The sequence below is a fragment of the Solanum tuberosum genome, unplaced genomic scaffold, assembly GCF_000226075.1.
Source record: "Solanum tuberosum cultivar DM 1-3 516 R44 unplaced genomic scaffold, SolTub_3.0 scf00575, whole genome shotgun sequence".
Classification (NCBI taxonomy): Eukaryota; Viridiplantae; Streptophyta; class Magnoliopsida; order Solanales; family Solanaceae; genus Solanum; species Solanum tuberosum.
In genome coordinates this window covers 231,014-258,054 of record NW_006239492.1, presented here as the reverse complement: position 1 = coordinate 258,054, position 27,041 = coordinate 231,014, and the positions used below count along the sequence as shown (strand labels likewise).

The window sequence follows — 27,041 nt, the reverse complement described above, 5'->3', positions numbered from 1 at the left end:
TCATAATTATAAACGATCGAGATAAAATAAAATTAAATTAGAAAATCATAAGGTAGGGCTGTTATTCCATTACCAATGTTATTTGTTACAAGAAGTTCATTTTATAGTTAGTAATTTAATTTTTATTTTACTGTACCAAAATTACTAAATCACTATTTGCAATATAAAATCACTCACCTTACTCACATCTCACAAAAAAATCATAAAAGTATTTTTTGCAACAACACTACTGTTCACAGCGTGGCTGAACATTTTTTTCCTAATCAAAGTCATTTAGCTTTAATTTATTTAAATACCATATAACATGTCTCTTGCAATTCCTCTTCTTAACTGTTCGTGCGATTTTAAATTATGATTTTAAATTTGCATTTATTTATAAAAGTTATTTAAAAAATTCAACCTCAACTTTAATCTCAAATTCTTTTTAAAAATTGGAATTTCAAATTGTCATTTTAATTTTTTAAATTCTAAAACTTAACTCATAAATTTATATTTTTGAATGAGACTCATGACTCACGTGGATGAATTTGTTAAGGAATAGCTAGATACTACTATTATTGATTTATTAAATTCATTTTTTTTTGTAAAATTATGTGTAATTAAAAGTTTGCAATAAAATGTAATCACAAATATTTATTTATTAAATGAACATAAAGACATACGATTTATTAATTCGGCACATCTTATGATATTTTGATGTATAATTTACATAAATCATATAGTGTCAAGAGCTAATTACATTATTTATGAACTATAATTTGCTCATTCAATAAAATTATATAAGAGTTGGAAAAGTTTTTATAGTTTTCTCAAATTTATGAGGCTTTTAGTGAAATACTACATGAAAAAAACAAATTATGTCCAAATAAAATTCAACTTCATTCAATCCAATTATTTGAAATCATGCTAGAACGCGTTTGGTTTTTTTATTTTATTTTTAAAAACAATTTTTAAAAAGTCAAACTTTAGTAACTTTTAAGTTAAAAAGTAGTTTTTGACTTTTTAATATTTGTTTAAGTCATTTAAAATTTATTTTAAGTTATTTTAAACTTTGTCAGCTCTCTCAAAAGCTAAAAATAACTTGAAAGTATGTTTGATCAACTTTTAAGTCAATTCAAATCGACTCTTAGACCTTAATAGCCAGTAGGTCTTTATCCCTATAATTTTGGCCCTTAATTTGCTCTACCATTAATAATTAAATAGTAGTTATTTAAAGATAAATTTTCATCTAGATTTTAGTTGAATAGTTTTTTCTTACAATATATTATTTAATGACTTTAATATAATGAAGTACTGAATAATTGTGTGACTTTATCTATAAGTTCAATTCTTTTTATATAAAGTTGGTAAAACTTACATAAGAAATTATAAATAAAAATCTTTATAAAAGTATTTTTTTTATTCAACTTTTAAAAATATTTTTTGTCACCATTTAAATATCTTACTTTAATTAATTAGATATTAAGTTTAAAATAAAAAGAGAGATTTTTTGAATCTCAAAAAAAATTAAATTTAAAAAATAAATAATTTTTATGTTTGTAATCTTAAACTTTTTGACTAAATATTAAAATTTTAAAACTTACCAAATATAAAAGATACGCTTTCCTCTTTTTATTTAACAGTTGAAATACAAATACTACTTGATTTGACAGGGAGGAGGAAATTAAACATAGTGGCATCTTTTGTCGTATGCATCCAAAAGACATAGTGATAAGATAGTGTCTTCAACTTATAAAATTTAATTTACCCCAAACTTTGGAAACAGAATACACTACTAAGTATTAATTTTGCTACTATATATCCCAAGGCAACAAGCACAACACAAATAAAAAAAAAGTATATATATAATTAGTACTACTAGTATATATCCAAGTTGTCCTAGAGAAACTAAAAAGAGAGGATATATAAAGAGGTAGCTGAGTTAATAATTAATGCAGCAATGGAAAAATCAGTCCAGACGTTTGTAAATGAAGCACCACCAAATCATCTCCACTCTTCTACCAACACCAACAACAATGGCGGTTGGATTTCATTTCCCTTCATCATAGGTCTTCTTTCTTCCCTCATCTATCTGAATGAAAATTATACTGTATATATAAGATTAACTTTTTTTGTGTTTATTTTTTTATATATTTAAATCATTATTATTATATGTATAGTGAAAATTCTGATTCTGCGCGCTAACGGTGGTGTTGAAATTTGATTAGGGAGTATGGCAGGATTATCATTGGCAGCAGCAGGATGGAATAACAACTTAATAGTGTATTTGATAGAAGAATTCAACATGAATAGTGTGAGTGCTGCTAAAGTGTACAACATGGCTAATGGGTGCAGCACTATTTTTCCTATTTTGGGGGCTGTGGTCGCTGATTCTTTTCTGGGCTGTTTCTCCGTCATATGGATTTCTTCTTTCATCTCTTTGCTGGTAACGACTTTCTCCTCTTCTTTTTTTTTGTTTGTGAAATTCATTCAAAGATACTTCGTGCGTTTGTTTCAATTTGCTTGACTTATTTTAATTTGATATAAAATTTTAATTTTATGATATTAAATTAACAATATATCAAATGTATCAAAATATCTACTAAATTAAAAAATTACTAATATGTGAAAAAGTATATTTTTGTAAAACGGAAGTTGAAACGATGAAGTCTTTGTCATTTCCTTTCCCAAGAAATAGGTAGCTTCTATCTTATGTTATGATCGTTTTTGTGGGAAGTCGGCTTATTGATTTTGAATTTTACTATTTTCACCGTTTTAATTTAGTTGACAGTGACGTGATATTAGATTTAAGAAGAAAAGGAATATTTTTTAAATTTGTGGTTTAATTTTTTTTCATTTTGTACATAATTATAAATTATTTATTTATAATAAAAACATAATTTTTAAAGAAAATTTGAACATATTAAAAAAGGAATGTTACGTATATTGGGACAGCGGTGGGACAGAGGGAATACTTAGTTTTGGGGATTTTATTTAGTTATATATGCATCGGCTGTGTAAATATTTGTTATACGATTAGGTATATTTATTAAGGTGATTATAAGTAAATTAATTCGTAATGGTGACTGACACATTCCGTCTTAATTTAGGTAGTAGGATTTGATTAGAGTCTTGGACACAGAATTTAAGAGATACAAATTAGTTAAAATTTGTGATTTTAAAAGAAAATAGTTAAAAATAAAAACGAAGGAAAAAACTAATCTATTATTGCAAATTAAAATCAAATTCTATTTTTTTTTAAAAATAAAATCGTGTGGTAGCTTTGATGCCAAAAGACGTCAGTTCATGAGTAACAGAAAGCCACTATTATCTCATCATTATATTGCTAAGATAGTTGTTGTTTACTTATAAGCCGCAAATGTGGACAATTCTTTAAATTTGTGAGTAAAATTTGTTAAAAATATTTGAATTATAATTTGTTTTGATTGAACATTTGAATATATGTAATGTATTTTTATCAAGTTATTAAAAAGAAATCTTCCATGTTCTCAAATGTAACACCATAGCATAGACAAGTTTATCATTTGTTATATTTTAAATTAAATTAATAACTCGTAAAACTTCATATATATTTCAATTAATATTGATATATAATTAAAAGGAGATATATTTTAGGCTATTAACTCATTTTCGTAATGGTTGTTTGTGAAGATTCACATTTTTTTTCGTTCAAAATAAGAGTCAAAACTTTTTGATAGAAGCAATTTAACATGTATTCAGACAGTTAATCGAAATACATTACATATAATTTGAATTTTCTATATACATTTTTTTCTAGTAAATCTAAAAAAATTGACATATTTTTTATTTGACATATATTTAATAACATTTACTCATATTGATTCACATTTATTCAGGAAAAAAAGCTCATAGAGATGTAATATTCTATTTAAAATTTTAAATATTAGTAACATTGTAGATAAACTTAAGTTCCTGGTGGAATTTTAAATTACTTTTGCACCACATATTCATAAGAAAGAGACTGTCTGGAGTAGCCTCTTTTCACTCAACATGCGCCACGTCATCATTTATTTTTCTCTGACTCATACTTCCTTTGTTTGCGGCTTTTTAGGCCATTGCTATGTAAGTTAGAGTATTTCTCACTTATTATTAATTAATAATAATAATAATAATAATAATAATAATGCTTTCCAACAGAGTTATCCATCTTTTTTTTTTGCTTAGATGAGGGCTGGCCCTACATGAGTAGCACAATATCCATGTTGATGTGTATATATATGGAGTAGAGCAATTTGTTACAACAAAAACTGACACAAAATTCAACAGAAAAATGATTTCACGACCAATATTATTCAAGCACTTATACCTATCTTTAATAATAAATATATGACAAATTAGTACTACCACAATAATAATATTTCTCCTGTAGGACATACTTTATAGAATATGCACTAGATTGGAGTTGGAACTTTTAGTCGGTCTCAAAATGAGAGTTCAATAAGCATATCGAACCGAATTAAAATAAGTTGAGTTAATAAATTAACGAATCATTAATTTGATAGTTGGAATTTTACCTGTGGTGAGTTGAGTTGGAACAAATTGAACCAAATATTCTCATAGTTTTAACTTTTATACCCGTCAAATTTTGTGAACAGTAGTTCTTCTATAGGTGCAAAGAAACATTAGTTTCGGCTAAGTCATGTTACTACATGCAGTGACGTAGCAGAATTTCTAGTTAAGACGGTTCAAAATACTAAAAAATAAACGTACAACATCTCTTAGATATACATAAAAACAATGTTAATCATATAATAGTACAATTTCCGCCTCAGAGATTTGGATGAACCCCTGCGCCCAATCTGGCTCCGCCCCGGACTACATAGAGATATGGCTTACTAGTTACTATACTGAAAGAATGGACATAGCAAAAGTATAATGCACTGAACTGCCCTTTTTCAGTCATGGATATTTTAATTTCTGCAAAATATCTTGTTCTGCATTAATTTCATAGAACTTTGTATAACAGGCTCAGCTCAACATCTTTTAATGAGTAGAATTTAGCGGGTTGTAGCAGGTTGCTTGCTTTATTACTGAGGAAATTTGTTGTATCGTAGTCGTTATACAAAATATAGCTTGTCAGAACTTGTTTGCTTTATTTTTCTACTTATATATTATACGCCCGTTACTTGTAGTTATCTTTAGACAGTCTGATCATGCATAGAAATTAAACTAATCTAATGTACAATATACTGTTTTGTTTTCTCAAATTGGCTTGTAGGGAGTGTTGCTTCTCACCTTCACAGCAGTCATTGACACATTGAGACCTCCAAAATGCTTTGATGGTTCAAATGAGTGCAGAAATGCATCAACATTCCATCTTACAATCTTATATGCAGCTTTAGCTCTAGCATATTTGGGAAACGGAGGAACACGTTTCACCATTGGATCAATGGGAGCGAATCAATTTCATAAGCCAAATCATCAAGCGATTTTCTTCAATTGGTATACTTTTGCGCTCTACACATCTAATGTCATTGGTAGCACAGTCCTTTTGTATATTGAGGACAACGTTAGTTGGGTACTTGGGTTCGCCATCTGTGTCGCCTTCAACATACTTGGCTTGGCTATTTTCTTGTCTGGACGCTGTTTCTATCGCCATATTGAGGCACAACAAGAAAGCCCTTTCATGAGTTTGGCTCGAGTTGCCGTTGCTGCTATCAGGAAGCATAGAGAACCGTTGTCATTAGGAGGTGAAGATTATTATCATGGCATGACAAAACAGGACAGTGCAACAAGTGCTCATGACCTCACAAATCCTAGCAAATTCTTCAGGTATAACAACACTCTCCCTACACTAAATAATGGTTCAAAGTATATATAGTTTTTAGTAGCAGGGGAAATGGGGGAAGGCATTACAAGGCGGGGAATCGAACTAGGTGAAAGTTCAGATAGCCAACCAACTGAATTACTAGGATTCCCTCTTTGCATTTTCTTGAATTCCTTTATCAAAATTTTTAAATGCCCATCGCTAAATGGTCTGTAGCTAAGATTTTTTTTGTTAATACCTCATTAAATAGGATTAGAGACCGTCGATACACCTAATTCCTGTTGTTTTAGGTGATTTATAGTCCAAACGTCGAAAAATGAATGTGTTGTGTGTTTTAATAGGTTCCTGAACAGAGCAGCTTTGATCACAGAAGGAGATAAGAAACCGGAGAGAGTTGCTGCTGAGCCATGGAGACTATGTACAGTGCAACAAGTAGAAGATCTCAAAATCCTGATAAAGCTTTTTCCAATATGGACTACTGGTTTGCTTCTATGCACCCCACTAGTCATACAAACCAGTTTAGCAATCCTCCAGGCCCTGAAAATGGACCGGCATTTAGGATCGAATTTCAAAATCCCAGCTGGTTCTGTTATAGTCTTCACGATGATCTCCACGTGCATAACAATAACATTCATGGACCGAGTCCTATCCCCCTTGTTGACTAAACGCATCCGTACTTCTCTGACACCGCTCCAACGGGTTGGGATAGGACACGTGTTGACGGTCGTCAGCATGGTCCTATCCGCCCTGGTAGAGTCAAAGAGGATAAAATTGGACAAATCCCACCACCAAAATAGTGTTGTGGTGCCAATGTCAGTCTTCTGGCTGGCACCACAACTAGCTATTTCAGGTATCGGGCTAGCTTTTCATTCTCCAGGATACGTCGGATTTTATTACCAAGAATTTCCAGGGTCGTTGAAAAGCACGTCTACCGCGGTTGTGGCGGTTTTTATGGGAGTGGCATTTTATCTAGGGAATGGGGTGATGGATTTGGTTCAAAAAGTGACAGGATGGTTGCCTGAGAATATAAATAATGGTAGGTTGGATAATGTTTTCTGGGTGATTAGTGTTTTAGGAGCTTTAAACTTTGTGTATTATGTTGTATGTGCTTCATTGTACGAGTATAAAAATGTTGACAAGGAAGTGAATGATTCTATCGACAAATAGTCCAAATGAAATAGTCCTGGATTCATTATGTAAACATTGAACAAGCAATGAATCTCAATTCATGAAAAGATAAAATTGCTGACATTGGTTTTTTTGGCTTTTTATTTGTTGACTTTTAGCAAGAGACAAACATGTTTATTTTCCCATTAGTTAATGTACAGGCCAATGCATTTAGGGTAACAGTCCATTCTGTTCCCCCCAAAAAGAGACAAATCATCCTTTTTGTTCCCCGGTATATTTGGGAGGTGAATTTTTGAGCAAACGTTTTTGGAGATTAACTGTTTATATTATCACATCCCACTGTCTGTTTGTTTTTTGTGCAAAGCTACGAGTAGAGATAGCAAATTGGCAAGTAGACAGGCAAAAACAATAAGTAGGGATATACATAGTTAATTGAAACCACACTTTATTATTTTGTTAGAAAGGATATTTTAAACCGTAAAGAGAAATCGTGTTTTAATAAATGGAAGGAGAGACATTTTTAACTCAAAAATTGATATTAAGGGCAATTGCGGATCAATAGGTGGATGAGGGAAATTTTACCAATTTCGACACATTAGTCTAATTTTTTACCTTTTTTCGATGAACTTATGATTAGGGATTGAGTCTGAATTTAAAGCTTATGTATTCAGAATATTTGTCCTTAATACATTATTGTGTTCTAATTTAATAATTTGTACATATTCAATGAATTTCTCAAGACAAATATCAAATGTGAATTAAAATTATTAAATTCAACTAAATTCGTAATGGGTTCATACATAAATACAATAATATACAACTCCCGTCTCCCAATCTGTTTCTGATTTTTGAGATCAAAATCATCCCACGGTAGAATTATTGAAACATAACTGTATTTCTCATTAGCAAAAGAAAATAAAACATAAGGTATTTTATTCTTGACACATTTTTAAGCCGGTGCATATGAATGTCAATTTGACAAGTTTTTAGGGGTAAATTGTAAAATCCTGTCAAGAAAAAGAAGAGTTGAATTTCCCTCCTTTTTTGAATTAACTGTCAACACAAAGCTCTTGGTCAATTTGGATTCAAGAATCAAGAACTCACTTTTCTATACTAACACTCTCTTCTCAATCCCATTAATTTCAATTTTTATCTTACTTTGTTGAATTCTCATTTTCCATTAGCTCTGTTCTTGTTACATTCCCAATCAGTTAAGTCTTTTTTCCATTGATAATTCCTCTTCCACTTTGTTCTTAGTTGAAGAAACAGGTTGATTCACAAATTTGATACAATGCAAGAAGATTCTGTATATGATCCACTAGTTTTCGGTCATCGTGATTACATCTATTGCAGTAATTGTGAAGCTCGAATTGCACGTGTCCAGTATTACATTCCTAATGTAAAGATTCTCTCTGCATCATTTTGTACTGTTGCCTTTTCTTGACTTATGAACAGAACAACTTATTATGTTCATTTTCTTGTCCAGGTGCAGGACTTAGATTATAGAGGCTACTTTAAGAGAGTGTAAGTCTCATGATTTCGATAATTCGGAAATATTGTGATTTGATTAAGCTTTTGTCTGAGTTGTGTGTATTATATTCAGGTTTAATGTTGTTATACTAGACCAACCGAAATTTCATCAACAAGAAGATGGAAATACCCTAACCTCACTCAATATTTACTGTACCCAATGTAATATGCTGCTCGGGTGGAGACTTGTAAGATACTAATATTAAAGATCATTTCGTTTTCATGATAACATTGCTCTTTTGTTATCTCTCTTAAATACAGAGTTCATGATTTTATTTCAGAGGGAAGCCACCCTACCGTCCAAGTATTTCATAAGAGGAAGATTCTTTATGAGATTGTAAGTTTCTAATTATGAATTTGCAAATTGAGATTGTCTGTATATATATTTTGTGGAAGGTGTTAATTCAAGTGTGGCAGGGACATGCTCATGTACAAGAGTCGTGTAACGTTGCATGATTCTCTCTTTGGAGGTGCAAATCGACAGGATCATGTTCAAGATGTAGGCGCTAATGCTGATCAAGATGCAGGTGCTAATGCTGATCAAGATAGAGATGCAAAGAAGAGAATCATGATCAAGATGAAACCGCTAATGAACAAGGTCCTAATGAATAATGATCAAGATGGATCGCGGCCAATGAAACAAATGAAGATGTAGATCAACAGGCTGACAGAAATGCTGACATTGATAGCCTACTCATGCTGATCAAAATGCAGAAAGATACACATTGTACTTTACAAAATGCTAATTCATATTTGTGTGATATTCTTTTTTCCCTTTCTGATTTTGGAATTACAGTACATATTATTATTTCAGGTTGGAACAAAGCAATTGACACTGAACTTTTTACATGTTTGAGCTCTATATGCTGCTTTGTTTTTCTTTTAATTTCTGGAAGCACGTCAACTGTCAGAGATGTATTTCCTTAACTGCAAATGCTATACAGTCTCATATATTTTCTCTAAGCTAAAGTTGCTTGACAGTAAATGCTAGTGAAGTTTGGTTTGTTTTTCTATAAAAATGTGAAATGACTAGTGTACTCTTCCAGTATGTGGTGAAGTTAGATTTTTACAGATATGTATGATAAATTGATAAATTGATAATTATGTATGTATAGATTTGATTTTTACTGTGATCTAGTTCAGAGAACGACAACTTGGTTGCCAGACAATATCAATGATGGAAGGAATGGATACCGTCTTCTGGCTCTGTTGTTTCTTGGGATCAGCAAAATTCATGTGTTACCTTGCGTTTACCTCCTTCCACAAGTATAAGAATATAGATGAAAATCAACCGATGCACCCAGTGAATGGCAAATTCTACTTACTAGTACAATTCAAGAAGCATGGATACCATAAGTTCCGCAAGAGATTTCCAGGCTTTGCTTACTGTTTGGAATAAAGATACAAGTTTCCATGAATGAGATACTGCTCTTTACATGAAAGAAACAAAAAGGAATCCTTTAAAGTGGATGTAAAAGAATTACATATAAAAAGGATAAATCGTGTGTCTATGGAGAAATGTATCAGTTAGCAGCTTTTCTAGCAAAGCAGTGTCAATCTAGTCTACACCAGGAACATGTTAGGTGGTGAATAAAAGAATTTGAAAGAGACCAAGTTTAGTCAATACGAATCAGGACTCGCGAGGCCCATTGTGGTGGAACTTTGTACAGTCATAAGGTCCAAGTTGATTGTTTTTCTTCTTCACCTGTAAGTCAAAGAAAAATAACAGTTTAATAAAACTAATATGAAATCGGCAGAACCAGTCAATATAAATATATGCAACAGCACGCTATTTTCCACTTCATTATTCATCACTTTTTTATCAAGATTTCTAGCTAAAGAGACAAGTGAGGTAAAATCCCCTCTAAGCAAGTACCAAAATGTATCTATGTGGAACAAAATGGTACACTAAGCTCCAGTTAAGCGTGAGGTTCTCGGAACATAGAATATCTTGTAAGTCGTATAACCAAAAGTGAATCAATTCTCACTTAATTGGTAGCATATGCCATAGAACCTGTTTAACTATAAGTAAGAATAAAGTTGAATGCACTCTCATTCTAGCTTGTGACATACATTTAGATACTGCATAGGCTACCTCAAACAAGAAAAGAAGCATGTATAGATAGTGACATACCGGAGACCATGGGCTTGGCTCAGGCAAGGATTTCTCTTGGGGTGAGTTTTGTACAGCACCACCTTTCATCGTTAATATTTCCTGTAGAATCAGAACACAAGAGTCAGTTACTCGGTTACTTTTCTGCTAAATCATGCTCCAACAACAGATTTAGAGCAGTCGAGCTTAACACTCAATCCAAATTTGTGTCACTGCCTAACCTAAGGTTCAGAACACAACATTTAAGGATGTCAAGCTTGCCGATTGTTCTGGACCTATAACTGGATGATAGCTTCTATCATTTTACTAAAGGAAATATGATGAACAGCTAATGTCTCATCAGTTTTTCCTTTAATACCACCTGCTATAAGTGAAGGATTTGGATAAAGGTGTGGAAGCAAACTGCTCTTGAGGAAACTGAAGATGAGTGGAATTAATAAAATATGCTTCAAAGTTAATTATGTTTGGCTTCAATAAATCACAGAATACAGCTCATTTTCCAAAAAAATAAAATTACCTCCCCTGCAGCTTCCATTGCTGCCAACCATTCATCAGAAAAAGGAACTGCATCCCGTGGTGGTAATATCAAAAGATTGCCTTTCTTCAGACAGCTCTCAGCATTTTTGCTGCCATCAACAAAAGGCATTTTAGCAATTCTACAAAAGAATTGAAATTTGTGAAAGGCTATGTCCACAAAAAATGAAGGAGTTCTTTGGAATGAGAAAAGTTTATGCAATACTTACACTGGAAAAATGGTGTCGTCATTTGTGCATTGCTCGGTATCTTCCAGCCCGTGGCAAATTTCATTTTGAGAACTCTCACTTCCACTAAGTTTACCAGTTTCAGATTCCTTCACCAGAATATCTTCATTCAACATTTCATCTACCTTCATTCTGATTCTTGATGAGGTCTGATCCCCTGCAACAAGTTCTATGCAATCAGTTGGCACACTTGCTGTATGGTTTTTACTTGTCCCCTCAGATAAATCAGATTCCAAAGATAAAGATTCAATTGCCGCCGGATATGATAGTCTACCCGCAACACAGTGGATAGCATCCAGATCATCAGCATCATTATCACTCCCATGAATCAGAGGTGACTCCTGGTTCAGAAAACTTGGGGTTTCTAATCCACCTGCATCAACACTTTTTCGTGATGGAAAAGCTTCTCGAAAATTCTCAAAGGAATTGCTGCTTTCACATTCTTCCACCACAGTGATAGGGGCTTTTTTAGGCAACAACTGAGCATCATTGTTATATGTCTCCACGTGTGCATCTTCTATCTGTATAATATTTGTGAGGGCATTTGTTGTCTTTCCAACTTCATTTGCTTGTCTTGCATCTCTGAGTTTTGGAGGAGTATGAAGACTCTCTAATACAACTGTATGACACCCCAGTTCTGTTGGACTGGAAGGGATGAAGTCTGCATGGCTGCACATGTGTGACTCTTCAACTTTCAAGCTTTCCGGAGACAGCATACCAAGCTTCAATGTGATGGTCTGATTACCATCATTAGGCTTGTTTGATGAATCTTGAATTTCAAATTCATCCATTCCTTTGGAGAGGAGCACACTGTTGATCAATTGGTTACCTTCACCCACTGGACCAAGTATACCAGATCCAATTACATTTTGTGTTCCCCCAGAAGATGAACCAAATTCCATAGAGGAAGTTAAATTGCCCTCATTGTGACAGTTCAATGAATTGTGTATTTCAGTTTCATTCACCACTTCCAATACAGACTCTATAATTGGTTTCCTACATTCGCCAATCGAACCAGGTACATCTGATACCATTTTATCTCTTGTTCTACTAGACGATGAACCAAATTCCCGACAGGTAGTTGAATTTGCAAGAATCTTATCATGATTGAATTCTTTATCTGTTGAATGATTGCAATTTCCTGGAAGAGTAATTTTGACAGGGCTAGAACACATGATATCCGCAGGATCTTCTCCAACCACTGTCTGTGCACTTGTTACATCAAACCTATCAAAACCACTTTCATCTGATCGATATGGAAGAGCGGATAAACCAGTTTCATCAATCTGTCCATCTTGGTTTTGATCTATGCAAACATGTTTACTAAGGGACTGACCACTTGAATGCAATACGCTACCAGCCTGGGACTTATGTTCTGAGTTAATTGAAAGCCCACCAGGATTAGTCTCGCAATTTTCACCAGATAAAGTTTCACTTGAGATATCTGCTACTAAACCTCCTGTTTGTGCTCTATCTGTGATCTGCTTGCTGGTAAAAGCTTCTTTCAGATTATGAGAATGCTGATATGCAACTTCTGACAGTTCCATCTTTACTTCACTAAAGTTTGAACCTGCGAGATTCAAGGGTTCACAGTTCCCACATCCAATATTCCTTAGTTCTCTCTGGACTTTGCTCAAATTACTCTTAATCTTCATAATGTACTTATCATTATCAAAGATCCCGTCATCTTCAACTGCAAAGGACTTGACCTTTTCAAATTCTCCACCAGTTAAATTATTGCAGCCGCCCATGAAACCTTCCTTCATCACCTCCCCGCTTAAATTAATCATATTCCCATACTGCGAGTTACAAATCAAACCATCAATTACTGAAGAAATGGCAGATTCTTCTCTTTCATTTGGATTGCCATCTTCCAGTCTATGTAGAACTAGAGATTCTGAATTGTAGCTAGCTTGTGGAAACTGAGAATCTCTAAAACCTGATCCAGCAGAGCCTTTATTTTCTATAAAACCAGGGATGAAGTTCATGAGATTACCATCTTTGTTTATATATTCAAGTTTTCCCATTTGTGGTGGATGTTGCTTGCCGTTCATCAGCAATTCTGTATCCTGAGGCTTCTTTTCTTCGTGCTTGATGTGATCCAATACTTGCTCATCAAAATTACCAACATGATCTCTGAAATTATCACTGACTATATCAAGCTTCTTAATAACACTACTTGGAATATTCACTCTTTCTACACTGTTTCCTTCCAAGCCTGTTTTAATTACTTTGTAGGATGATGTTGAGCTTTCCGATTCAGATCCTAGTACCTTACAGTTTAAATTTGCTAAGTCGTCCTTGCCTTCTTGCCTTGCTAGTGTCTCTGGTGGCCTCAGATCACCAGACCTTTGCAATGGGCACATACTAGACTCGACTTTCAACAAGCGATGTGTATCTGAAGCTTTTGTCTGCAATCACCATATTGGTTGTCATGTCTTTAAAATGAAATGCTACAGCATGAGCATCAAGCATCCTATTCACCTAAAACAAAAGAACCTAATGCTTTGCCAGAATAGTGCTGGGTTGCTGGTAATACCTGACGAAAAAATCCCAAGGAAGGTGAGGGCCTCCGCAGACCTGATGGTTTCATGGCTTGTGCGGGCAGGTATGGCATACTGCTAACAGCAGTACGAGTACTGTGAGGAAGAGGGAGTACAGATGGTAAACATACATCATGACTTTCAGATGAATGTGCTCGGGTAGATGGAAGTGTGGCATCTGAATTCATCTCCACGCCAATATTGCTAGAATTATTAACTGGAGAAGATTCAATTGATGTCTGTAATTTTGATGGTGATTTCTCCTGCACAAATTAGAATTCAGCAAAAAGGAGGGGATTTGATATTGTTGGTTAACTACCATATGTACTGAATGTAAGCTAAATTCTTTAGTGTTGTGTTCTTGAAATTTGAACAATTCTTAATCACACCGAATTTTTCTAAAATATTGAGCTCAAAACTTGAACTAACCCTTATGTCATTTCTCCTTAAAATTAAAATACATGATAAAAATTTATCTTTGGAATTTGAAAGTACTTTTAAGTTCTTAACCACACAGTTTTTTTTCTAAAATATTGATCTTAAACTTGAACTGAAGCTTACATCATTTCCTCTCAAAATGCATGATGAAGATTTATCCTTTAAAGGTGCAGCATCAGCTTTTGCTTTCTCTTTGCTATTTCTCAACTTTCTAGAGGAGCTCATTAATCCCAGATTTTTCTGAATACCAAAAGCTGCACGAGAAAGGAAATTAGAATATAAATGACGTACTCTTTTAATCTGTGACCCAAATAAGGAAGTTACTTTCGCAAAATATAATATTACAGCACATTTTGAATACATTCCATGATAGAAATGGAAACAATCACGCTCAGCAGAAGCCAGATGAATAGCTAATGAAGAGATTACCAGAATCAGTTACTTGATGCTTAAAATGACTTGCTCTTGGTATGCTACTCTTAGAGTTTGTAGGCAACGAACAAGAATTTGGCTTTGAAACTTGACATTTTGGTAACTTGGAATCCTTGGTCGCAGATTTTCCATGATTCATGTTTGCAGGCCTTTTCAGTCTAAAATAATATTAAGGCTCTTCATCTGTACAAACTCCAAATATAGCAAAATAAAAAACTAACAACTTGGAAATAGTTGAATTTCAAATATATCTAACATGTGCAAGGATATGAAGCTGAAGACAAAGGTTGTGAACAGCTACTAGATTTGGAGATAGTTCTACCATTGTGAGACACTGGTATTTTAGTTGAGGCCTGAAACCACGCAAAAGACCAAGTAAACAACAAATTAAAATAAGATGAGCATCATCAGAAGTCATGGCCATATTTTATGAGCTGAATCACTGCTAGTCTTAAGCTGAGATCTGACCTTCCGATTTTCTTCTTTTAAAGCTACAGCTCGAATTCCTTTGAACGTACTTTTTTTGTTCGAGCTCAAATAAACTGAACTAGCATCATGTAGAGAGTCATTTGAAGTTGGATTTCGCTCTTCTTCATTGATGGTGAACAAGGCCTCTCCGCATGTTTTAACCAATGAACCACTAAGCAGAGAAAGTTCTAATGGATCCAAAACACCTAACAGAAAGAATGTAGGTTTTTCCTGATATCAATCTCCTGAAGTATCTAACAATTTTTTCTGCATTGATACTAGAGATACTGTACTGTTAAAAATTACCTTCTTCAGTTGAAAAGGCTCTATCCCATGCTAAACTTTTCCGCAAATTGCAACCACCGCTCCTCTTCTTCCTCTTCATGTGCAGTGGCTCCACACTCAGTTTAGGCATTTCTGCTTTGTCTGAATTGATATTTTCTTTATTGCTGGAAACTCTACGAGATGAACATCCGGATTTTACATGATCTACCCGAACCTCCAGCCCTCCTGCAACATGATGAAATCTGTAAATAACTACGCCCTCTACTTCAAGGCACCAACTGTTTCAATTTCAAACAGAAAACTAAACAGCTTCAAGCTGGAACATAGGCAAATGAGAACCATCAAGAAGAACATAATGCATAACATCTCCAACAGAAAAGCAGAAGTTTTGAATAAAAATGTATGATACAACCAACAAAATAGAAGAGCCACAGAATACCAAATGTAAAGAAGAAACGATCAAATTTCTACTGACGGACTTGATAATACAAATCAATCAATCAAATTCACCTCAAAGCCTATAGTTAGGGTCTTATGCATCAATTACACCTCTACTTAGTCTCGTTTCATAGTATTCACCAAAGTATGACTACAGACACTAGTTGCCAACGCATAGCTAATCTCCTCCTTTATCAGGAACCTAATATACTTGATTGAAGTAACACAGTGAATTGAATAACTGCTGAAAGTAGGCAAAAACTGCATAACCTAATTAACCCTACAAACTCATTACGACTCATTTCCATATAAAACAAAAATCTAGATTTATCTAAACGAGATGAAACCTCCAAAACTTCTCGAAAAAAAAAACATTTTACAGCATCTGAGCACTTCCTTGACTGCTTACCGCTACAAATCCCTCAAGGTAATGAATGCGGGAATTAACGAATTGAAACAAAATAAAAAAAAACGGAGCAAGCCATAGAAATTGGAAAATGGCAATGTGAAACTTGAAAGAAACAAAAATAGAAGAGAAGAAAAGTAGAAGAACTGACTCATTGGGGAAATGAAATTTGAAATTGAAGCGAAATCGTTGGGATTGGTGTCCATATCAGGGAGTGGCGTGAGTAGAGAATCTTCTTCGCCGGAGATTTCAAGGAGGCGTAGATCTGATTCCATTTTTCTCTGATACTTGAAATTGTTGAAGAAATCATCAAAGAAGTAGGAGTAGTTTGTTTGGTTAAGCGGAAATGAGGATTTATTTGTTGGTTTTGAAATGGGGGCAAGCGGGAAAGGGCCGGTCCCTAACGTAGGACAAATCACACGTGCCTTGTTCACTCCAATGCCAAATTTATTTGCCCCTTCCTTTCTTTGATTCAAAAATTGACTACAAAGTCCTGACTTCCTACGATACTAGAATCAAGTTTTAAATTTTTTTAAAAAAAAATGAGCAGCAGGAGGTAGTGTTTACACTTTTTTATCACCTAGTAAGTATCACTTAATCATGATAAAGTATTAAGATCTACCCGAAGGTCATAAGAAATTGTATTGGAAGTCTTTGTTACCACTATTATTATTTGGATGGCAAATATTTCCTACTAGTATTCTTCTTATATGATTTTGGAGTATGTAAACTTCATTTTAAAAGATTTAACTATTGATATTCAAATTAAAATAGATATGACTTTTCAACAAGATTATAGCTTGAATTATTCGAGATTTGGAAATGCTTTCCTTAGTTAACTATTGGACCATTTGAAGATTCAATGTAGAATGACAGTTTTACGCAATGAATGTCATTGCATCCGAAGATGACAATTCATATGTTGGAAAATCTTAAATTGTAGTGAAACAATAACTCTCTACGGAGAGAGTTTTTCCTCCTTTTTCTTTTCCTACAAAAGCCATTCGCCATATGTTTGTGCAAACTTCTATATAGTGATTTCAGGGATGTTCGTGCTGGTACGCACGGTGTGCTCATCTAGTTTGTTTATCTGTTTCACACATTTGATATACACTCGGAAACATTCTTCTTTCTGAAGCATAACACCGTAAGTGAGACTGGATTTATTGTTACAAAACGGGAAGGAAAACTTCCCCCATCAAAATGAATGAATACAACTCGCAGGTATAATTTTAGAATAAGCAAGTTTTTCCTCCACAAAAAGATGTGAAACTCAGAAGATGCAGGTGGTATAAGAGATTCCCTCTTCACAAATTATACTGACTGTTTGAGAGAATGGGATGAGGATATAAGAAATGAGAAAAATTTACACATCTCTTCCTCAACAGCTAACTACGACCCTCGGGGTCCTTTTCATACTGCTATACCAAAAGATTATGTGCTGCAACTTTACAATTCTATCCTACATAATCCAGCTGCTTTCATCCAAATAAAGTGTGTCAAATGTACCAGTCAGTCAAAATTGGGTCCTTCCGAAATTCTTGTCAGACTTCTTCTCTAGATTGGGAACTCTTCTTCTCCACGGAATTCCCCAAAGGAAGAAAAGAGAGAAAGAAACGCTATGTACTAATCTTCATCATCTGCTAATAAGGCAAAGGAGAACGGCATGAACTTATAACCATCCCCATGATAAAACTTGTTTTGGAATTCAACCCAGTGAAGACGCAATGCATGAAGGAATGCACTAAGAGTCTCCATCATGAGTAGTATAAAAGCTGTCGCAAAGGCAAAAACTGCCAGCCCCACTAGTCGTATGATGATGTTTTCATACCTGAACTTAGAATGATAATAGACAGATAAATTCAACACCGCGAATACCAAGAGTAAATTATGAAGAAAATTAACCATTCTACATCAAATCATAGCTCCTATTTAGGTTTTTCCTTTGAAAGGAAAGCCATAGCTATAAACTGGAGAAACTTGAACAGCCAGTGAGAAGAAAATGAAATAGCTAAATGTCAAATGAAAACTTACCCCCAAGCTAGGAGGAGAACTTTCTCATAGAACACAGTAGATAATTCAGAGTGAGCCAAACTGCATCAACATAAACGTGTGGTATATACAGCGAATTTTCAAGAAATATACAAAATTCAAGTTGATGACAAAAAATAAGTAATTGATGGATTTACCTCAAAGCCCAAAGCCGAAGGTACGATGCAGTGTTAGAAACAGCACCAAGTACAAATTCAATAGAGTGTATCATTTGGTGCACAAAAACCTCACTAAAGTTGAACTCCTCGGCACGCTCTCTGGCAGAATCTGGTTGATCATCACTACCCATCTCAGAGGTTCCAAGCATTCCATATGTCCGACCTTGAAATCTCTGAGAATCATCAAAGGTGCAAGAGAAATAAAGCCTTCAAGATACTAAGTAGTAGCGATAGGCAGTACATGAAATTGTGCGAAATTAAATACAAAAGTAAATAAGGCTCTCCGTCCTACCCTCAGATCCTGTCAATATATAAAACCATATTTGCTAATTCAGTAACATCAATGGACACCTAAACAACATCTATACAGGAACAGATGCAACCATTTGGTGTACAGAATAAAATTCCTGTTCATTTTAGGTGGGATCTCGACCGAATAAGAACTTTGTTGCATTCTCATATTTGGTTAAAACAGAGAAAATAAAAGGAAAAATGGAAAGTCTGACTGGAACGGATCTGCTAGAGTGAGAACAGGGAAGGAGGCTGCTAAAAGGTACACTAGAAAGGGCTTTTCTGAAAAACAAGCAAAGGTATCCCACCTTTTCTCACAATTTCCGAACAAAGGAAGAGAAAAAAAACAATTGGAATATGGATTACAATCTCAGACAGTCACCTAGTGGCACAAGTAGCTCTAATAGTGTAATCACCCTACCTACACAGCATATGCCATGCTGAAATTTCCCATGAAGCAGAATAATCTTAGGATATGAGAAGCTCATGGACAAAAATCTCCATTTTCGAAAGCCTAATGTCTCTTGGCAGATATTACTTAACAACTGAAAGCATTAATGCCTTCACTAGTATATCAAACTTATATTTTTGGTTATTCCCTTCTTACCACTATTTTTAGATAAAAACCATACACTCAAAACTTGTCAGGCTAATTAATTTAACCAGACAATCATGGAAGGGTACATTTAGAAGTTCATTCTGGCAACATATCAAGAGTGAAGTCATACTTAAAAAGGAAAGTATATCTTCAATAAAGTAAGGTACTCAATAGGAGCCTACTTGACTATTACTAGATTTTATGGCATGCCAACAGGACCCCTCTCTCTCCAAGAAAAAAAAAATCAAAATAGAAATTAGAATTTCCTTTTTAAAGGTTTCTCCATTCTATGCCACTAAAATGTCTCTCAAAGAAAACAAAAGTTATTTCTGGAAAGGGTTCCAAGGTTCACTACTTTCATCTTTTCTCTGAATCAGAAAAGTCAACACAGTACCTCCATGTGAAGTCTCTTCAAAATAAAAGGTTTTGGGAAGAGCATCCATGGAACTGCAATTAGTGCCAAAAGCAGCAATATTACCTGCAACAGTAATTGTTAACAGAGGGGTACAAGGACGCAGACATATTCTTAGGGGTTGTTTGGTATCGAATTGTGTGACGGACAAGGGAGAAAAAAGAACTTCATTAATGGTTTTGTTTTTCATATTTCTTTGTTTGTTACTTGTTCTTTCTATTAGTTGCATATGGCACCTTTAATGCATACATACATATATATTTAACTACTCATTACAAGTTATTTATAAAAATTATGCAAGAGGCATTTTTATTAAAAGAATTTAAACCCCACTCCAAAAATCCCAAATATGGGATGCATGTATTAGAAACCCATTAATAATTCACTAATTGACAATATTCTCACAATAATTTTGTGCTAGTACAATTCTACCATACCCCATTTAAGAACCAAACAACCTCTAAGAGCACATGTTCCGGAAATAGAAGGGTACCTCATACCTGAAGCACACTCTGGCCCCAAAACAACCTATTTTCACCAAGAGCCTCAAAAGGACTTAAGAACATATAAATCATAACATGATATAGATCTGCTTGAGAACCAGTACACCATTTGACAACAACGAGAAGAGAAAGGTATCCAAAGAGGCTGTTGAGAAAGATTATTTGTGGTATAAACTGATACCTGACAACAACCAATCACAGAATAAATGACAACATACAGGCAAACCATGAAAAAAGAGAGAAGAGAAAATGATTACACACTTAATATCAAGTGAGCTGCTGAAGAAACGTGCATTGAAATAACTTAAAATGATTCCAAGATTCATCTGGGCCACACCCAACAAAATAGACATCTTCATCTTCAGAGAATTCAAAAAAGGAAGCTCTGAACGGCTGCCTCTCCAGCTTGGATCCACGCCAAATGGATACGGATCCTTGTATTTTATTAAACCAACTGTCTGTGCATCACTGTAATGTACACACAGTAATGTCAAGATACAATATCGTATCAATCGTATTATGTAAGAGTATACAACACATGATACATATGTATGCACTTGATACAATTGTATTCGTTGATACACTTGATACAAAGTGAATACGTTATTTCCTCATAATCAGAAATTGTAGTCAATTTCTATTTAGAAAATGTAGCATGGTAATTATTGTATACCTGCATGTAGCATCTCGGCATTTGTACGCCGAATCACCAAATATGTGAAAGGGAACTGAGAAGAATTCATTATATATCAAGCCACAGTAAATTGAAAATATTGACATCAACAGGAGTACATAGCGACCACCAAAGAGCATCTCCATGAAGCTGCCTAGTTTCTGCCAGGAAAAGTTATTTGATTCACAAAAGGAGCATATAATTATATGATTGCTCTAATTCAGCCCTCCAAAGAAGAATCTTAAATCAATAGGAGTATTAACCTGAGAACTAAGTTTGCTTTCCCTTGCGATAAGAACTAATGCTCCCAAGAGCAAGCAGATTCCATGACCCCAGTCCCCAAACATCACAGCGAAAAGGAAAGGAAATGTAACAATGGTATAAACAGCTGGATTTGCTTCCTGGTATTTGGCAACACTGTCAAGAAAAACAGCACTATAAGTGTTTTCTGTTTGGACCAGCCTAAGTGCACAACATATGGATATTCATATTCATATATTCTTTTGAGAAACAAATGAAATTGAAATTTATCTGAAGAGCTGAAGCATTATGTACAACTACAACCAAAAATCATGGCATGCATTATGTTGAAAAGTAGAATCTTTTCTATTAAAATTTTATTTTGCCAAGCTTCAGGCATATGAAAAACATTCTTGAAACAAGTAAAGGTTTTACTGCAAAAATGAGTGAAGCGTAAGATAAAACAACAAATGCAATAAAGTTTTAATGTACCATCTAAAACATCATCAACAAACATGTCTATTTCGGGTCATGACATTAACATCATCTCCCCTTTACATCTTCATAGAATACCAACTTGAATTATGTTGAAGTAATTTCAGATGGACATGCTGCTATCAGTAGAATCAGCAAAAATGATGGAATAGAACTAATGCTGTCAACAAACATTTTATCCCCATGACCTAATTGCATCAACTAAATCAAGACAAAACTATTATGTCTACATCATTTTCTTCAAATAATGAAATGCTACTGCATGTTTAACTTACCCATACGCATCAACAATTTCTTGAAATGCATTTGTGAATCTGTTTGTCCTAAAGTATGTTGGAGGTGACTCCACGGCATCCATCACATGAAATATAATGCCCACTTGTGAACTGCTATCAAATGTCGCACGTTGCAAAGCCTCTTGTATCTAAAATTTTCACGAGTCATTACTTGGTATTAATGTTATAAAATTGTGCATGTTGAAGCTCCATTTATTAACTGCTACAAAAAGAATCAAAAAAGAAATTTACCTTGGTCTTTGCAAATATTGGGCACCAGCCCTCACCCACTAGACACTTCTTAGTAACATCGAAATTCAGCATATTTAAAGTGTCATACACAGCCTTTTGTGTTTTAACCTAGAAAATGAAGTTGGAGCAATTAACTCATTTGTCAAAACCACAAGGTGCACTTGCTCCCACCAGACAATAATAAACTAGAGTATAAAGAAATAACTCCAACTATTCTATTCACTCCTTTTTGAAACTGAAAGATTATACAACTATTCTATTCACTCTTAATCTCTTACCATGTTTATCCATTTTGTAAGGTGATATCCGATAGAGGTCAAAGCTTTATCTCTATGTCGCAGGCCAGCATCCAGAGTGGTTTCTAATTCAGACAGCCGAGACAACACCTATAATCAAGAAGTTTATCTCATTCAGATATCTTACTTTAGAGCATTCAAGAATGAACAATCACAAATTATATATGCTATGTACATCACAGTATGTCTAAACAGATTTGGGGTTGGGACTCATTGAAGTGCAAATGCGGCAAATCATGCTGAGGTGATTGTGGAATAAATGTGAAGGCAATCAGACATAGCACGAGTGCTAGTAGGGAGATAACAGAACATTGGCCCATTCTTGATGTATATTATGACGTTGAATGTCAATCGACACATAAATTGAGGGCAACTAAAACTTAGCTTGCTTACATTAGGCAGAAATACCATAAAATTATCCATTTCCTACTTACAATTTTTCAACAAATTATGCAAAGATAATTAATACACAAAAAGGTTCAATTGTAATGCCGATGAAACTCCTTTCCATTAGAAACATACTTCTTGAGTTATCTGCCTCCTCTTTGTCGTGTCTTCAGGAACAGGATAGCAATTTGCACTGAATGCCTCACAAATTTTCAGTATTTTTGTTCTCGCCTGCTCACCTGAAAAGAATACTACAAAGACTATTTTCTCAACCTGCAGAAGCAAAATCTATGTTAACCATAAGATAACCTTTATAATCAGGTTGTTTCCTTGCAGCAAGGATCCAACAAAGAAATAATAATAACAACAACAGTAATAATACTCCCTCCATTTCAATTTGTTTGTCCTACTTTCCTTTTTAGTCCATTTCAAAAAGAACGCCTCTTTCTTTTTTTTTTAGCAACTCTTTAATTCCAGCTTTCCACATAATATGTTTAAGACCACAAGATTAAAGGGCATTTGACATGTCTTTCATTTAAGAACACAAGATTTAGCAGTCTTCTCTACTTTCTTAAACTACGTGTCAAGTCAAAGTCAAAACAGGACAAAAAAAAAATTGAAAAGGAGGGAGTAATAATAATAATAGATAAAAACATATAGATAATTAAAGAAACCACATTGCATAGACAGAGAGAGTTAGAGTTTGGCCATTTCAAATGGAGAGAAATGCTTCTACTCTTTCCTTATTTATTCATGACTCATGAGTCATGAGTAAATCTTACGCATTTTAGAATTTTCCTTTATTTGGAACTTTTCTTAGTGAACAAATTCCTTTTGTGCTGACCCACGTTTAGAAAGATGGCAGTGCAAATGTCCAATTAGAAGGGTTCAATTATATTAGAAGTTCTAAAGAAAGAGGATGACCATTTCGTTTGACGAAGGATCCAGTATTTCATCATCAGCAACTGCCTGATTGAAAAGCATATTACCCCTTGTTGCACGAAATAACATTCTTTCAAATTGAAGAACCTTGGAATTGCAGATAATGCCACTAATAAATCTCACTCCGGATTGATTTGACAGTTCTGAATGCATCTCCTGAAGATTGAAAATAACTTTGCTGAAAAAGTTTTAAGGAACTTAATCATCAATGAATTAATGATATAAGCTACTCAAAAGAAAAAACTGTTATTTGTGCAGTTACCTGCTCAATTAATGATGCTGTATCTCCATGGTTATCATTGGAGTATACATTTTCATCCAATTCTATTTCCCGGTCAGTTGTATGACTACTACTTGAAACAAGGAAGCCACTAGCCTGGAGTGATAGTGACCAAAAAATAAGTATCTCTGAAAGGAATGATTACATTTTAAACCCAAAAAAGCATAAATTTGGTCCTTCAGGTAATTCTGATAAAGAGGTGATCTGAGAAGCTTTGAATGTCAGCTCACAAGTTCAAACTTAGAAGAGAAAATGATAGGTAAGCATAAACAACTACAACATAGACAGTGTAGTCCCACAAAGTGAGGTCTGGGGAGGGTAGAGTGCACGCAGACCTTACCCTACCTCAGAGGTCAAGAGATTGTTTCCAATAGACACTCGTGTATGCAACCACATTAATGATTACAAAAAAAAAAATCAATATCTTTGCTCTCTTTAAAGCAGCTATTTAAGAATTCCAAGTTTCTGGCAAAAATTAAATGCCTCAAACAACTCAGAATCCACATCATTAATGCAAAATTCATTTCTTACTTCAAATGCTTGCACATTAACAGAATGACTAGATATCAAGGCAGAAATGTACCTTCTGCAGTACCATCTTAAATTCTAGCAGCTCATTATATGATTGCCGCAATTTCTCACTATTAGCATTCATTTCAATCAATTCATGTTCATGCTCTGCAAGTTGTATCTGAAATTTTGAAGAATCAAATTGTCCATATGAGCTTTTGTTGAATTGGAAAAGCTACTGAATAAATCCATAATTGAAATTGAAAACAGAGGAAAACTCATTTATCAGCAAGTAGCAACCAGAAAGAGACCTCTATTTCTTCTAATTCAGTATCAGGTTGGGAAGCAGGAAGAGGAGGCAGCAATAGACCGGCTTTGTGTATCTGATCTTTGAAATATCGTAGTTTTCTTCCCATCTCCACGCATCTTTTTACCTACAAACGTCACCCAAGATTGAATTAATAAAAGGAATAACAAATCAATATGTACTCATTTCTAGGTTCAATAAAGGCGAGAAAGAGCAATTCTAAGCAGCTCGACTTAATTTCACAAAATTATGGACTAAAATTTGAGTAAAAGGAAGTGATCTTCTCTTTAGCAAAGTTCCAGCAAAAGTTAGCAGAGATAGCAGTTTGTCAACAATACAAGCACATTGAAACTTGTCAACAGTTTAAGCTGATTATAGTCACAATTCCACTTTAGTAACAAGCATGTAGAATTTTGAAGATGAATTTACTGAATTCACAGAAATTCGTAGATACCTGGTTTACAAATGTTCTCTGGAAAGGACTCTTTTTGGCATTTAGCTGCACAAAAGAAGTTAGGTAATCAGTTTATTTGCTGGATAATGAAAATAAAGCAGCTTAACTGGAGATAAAAGTCAGGATAGCTAGATCATAAAAATATAATAATATTTAAAAGTTTGCCACATCCCCTTGAAGATGACAAACTAGTTACAAATATCATACAAAATATTGAAAGGGACAACAACATTATAATAATGAAAAAAATTGACTGCATCTCATCTTCAAGAGTGTGGATAGTTCTCTCTGGCCTTACTCCAACCCAAAAGAAAGAACCAGCACGGTAATTTGATGCCTTTGAAACCTCACCTCAATTTACACAAGTAACACATGGGATTGTTAGAACAACTATATTAGAAGAATGAAATTAAGCTTCCCTGAAATTTTGATACTCTTTGGCACTTAAAAAGTGATTAAGTAAACGAGTCTTATTCGAATTCATTAATTAACTTCCAAATCCTTCACAACATAGACTACTAAAACTACAGAATCGTTACTTAGTCAAAAACAACACTTTCCTGTTACATTGCATTCCACATAACCAAAATCACTCTCGAAGACTGACTATTCGAGTAAAAATCAGGCCAATTAATCAGGCACATATAGTGAGTGACACCTCAAAATCATAAAACCACAGTATCAATCCTGAATCAACAAACAAACTTCAAAATCCTTCAAAAACAAAAATTCACAGGTAAAGAGATGAGTACATCACGGAATTGGAGAAGTCCGAGTTGGCCAAGGTAAGTGATGGCACGATGAGCGGATTCAGCAGGAATGATAAGCTGAACGAAAGTCATCTTCTCCGAGCGCATCAGATCCATTAGCGGCATGTTGTCTATGTACTCCATTTTTTTCCGAAAGGTAACAATTCACCTAGTAGACAGAGAGAGATCTATATTCAGATCTACTCTCTGAGAAAGGGACACCACGCTCGTCTCTCACAGTCCTCGCACTGCAAATTTAGTTAAACTGCGGTTTCGTTAACAGTGGGTAAAGGTAACTGCCATGGAAATGAATTCGGTCGGCATCTCGCATATTTCGCAGTTTTTCCTACTTTACTTTTCATTCATTTGGGATAAAGATAAAAAGGTATACGCATAAAATTCTAGTGCGCGCTGACTTAAAGTAATTAAAATACACGCTGACTTTTGTTGCTCATTGTGAATGTATCGATCTAAAATAATTTGAAAAGGAATTATGAAATTGCCAAATCGAGTTTATGTTATTTTTATAGGAACACCATTATAAAAAGAAAATTAGACTAAAAGTTTATCTTATTAGAAAAATAATTTTATTTATTAATACTATATTGTATTTTCATAAAGGGGTTGGAAAGAGTAGAATTTACATAAATCTGCTTCTATCTTATGGAGATAGATAAATTATTTTTTGTAAGACTCTCGGATCAAGTAACACTTTTGAAAAAGACATACCAAAATAATATAAGATATAGCAAATAACACATAACAAATAATAGAGTAAACGTAATGAATCATAGAGTATAACAATATGACAAATGAAGCACAACAAACATCATATAG

General features: G+C 34.2%; 4 protein-coding genes across 8 annotated transcripts; 1 reads left to right on the top strand and 3 right to left on the bottom strand.

Annotated features, from left to right (window-relative positions):
* The first annotated feature begins 1,767 nt into the window (after positions 1 to 1,767).
* LOC102582054 (protein NRT1/ PTR FAMILY 2.3-like) lies at positions 1,768 to 6,991 on the top strand. Its single transcript, XM_006365701.2, has 4 exons — positions 1,768 to 2,048; positions 2,208 to 2,425; positions 5,240 to 5,793; positions 6,130 to 6,991. The coding sequence occupies exons 1-4, from the start codon at positions 1,940 to 1,942 to the stop codon at positions 6,953 to 6,955; spliced, it is 1,707 nt and encodes a 568-aa protein (XP_006365763.2). The 5' UTR covers positions 1,768 to 1,939; the 3' UTR covers positions 6,956 to 6,991.
* A 2,736-nt stretch (positions 6,992 to 9,727) lies between these two features.
* On the bottom strand, positions 9,728 to 14,924 carry LOC102605733 (uncharacterized). 3 transcript variants are annotated; one of them, XM_015304575.1, is made up of 8 exons: positions 14,731 to 14,924; positions 14,425 to 14,555; positions 13,860 to 14,126; positions 11,595 to 13,731; positions 11,303 to 11,489; positions 11,077 to 11,185; positions 10,581 to 10,661; positions 9,728 to 10,151 (listed from the first exon to the last, which is right to left on the bottom strand). In XM_015304575.1, the coding sequence occupies exons 1-8, from the start codon at positions 14,870 to 14,872 to the stop codon at positions 10,077 to 10,079; spliced, it is 3,129 nt and encodes a 1,042-aa protein (XP_015160061.1). In that variant the 5' UTR covers positions 14,873 to 14,924; the 3' UTR covers positions 9,728 to 10,076. The 3 variants fall into 3 exon arrangements, with proteins under 3 accessions (XP_015160061.1, XP_015160062.1, XP_006365752.1); XM_015304576.1 differs by having other exon boundaries at positions 11,303 to 11,477; XM_006365690.2 differs by having other exon boundaries at positions 11,303 to 13,731.
* Positions 14,925 to 14,984: 60 nt separating this feature from the next.
* On the bottom strand, positions 14,985 to 16,723 carry LOC102581726 (uncharacterized). Its single transcript, XM_015304572.1, has 4 exons — positions 16,482 to 16,723; positions 15,508 to 15,711; positions 15,202 to 15,407; positions 14,985 to 15,086 (listed from the first exon to the last, which is right to left on the bottom strand). The coding sequence occupies exons 1-4, from the start codon at positions 16,603 to 16,605 to the stop codon at positions 14,985 to 14,987; spliced, it is 636 nt and encodes a 211-aa protein (XP_015160058.1). The 5' UTR covers positions 16,606 to 16,723.
* A 736-nt stretch (positions 16,724 to 17,459) lies between these two features.
* LOC102604946 (V-type proton ATPase subunit a1-like) lies at positions 17,460 to 26,603 on the bottom strand. 3 transcript variants are annotated; one of them, XM_006365689.2, is made up of 18 exons: positions 26,208 to 26,603; positions 25,456 to 25,500; positions 25,006 to 25,128; positions 24,768 to 24,875; positions 24,167 to 24,280; positions 23,887 to 24,060; positions 23,098 to 23,235; positions 22,558 to 22,665; positions 22,280 to 22,387; positions 22,028 to 22,176; positions 21,281 to 21,434; positions 21,018 to 21,178; positions 20,606 to 20,812; positions 20,342 to 20,525; positions 19,824 to 19,907; positions 18,520 to 18,713; positions 18,365 to 18,424; positions 17,460 to 18,166 (listed from the first exon to the last, which is right to left on the bottom strand). In XM_006365689.2, the coding sequence occupies exons 1-18, from the start codon at positions 26,346 to 26,348 to the stop codon at positions 18,136 to 18,138; spliced, it is 2,283 nt and encodes a 760-aa protein (XP_006365751.1). In that variant the 5' UTR covers positions 26,349 to 26,603; the 3' UTR covers positions 17,460 to 18,135. The 3 variants fall into 3 exon arrangements, with proteins under 3 accessions (XP_006365751.1, XP_006365749.1, XP_006365750.1); XM_006365687.2 differs by having other exon boundaries at positions 17,460 to 18,161; positions 26,208 to 26,601; XM_006365688.2 differs by lacking the exon at positions 19,824 to 19,907 and having other exon boundaries at positions 17,460 to 18,161; positions 26,208 to 26,602.
* Between the last annotated feature and the right edge of the window lie 438 nt (positions 26,604 to 27,041).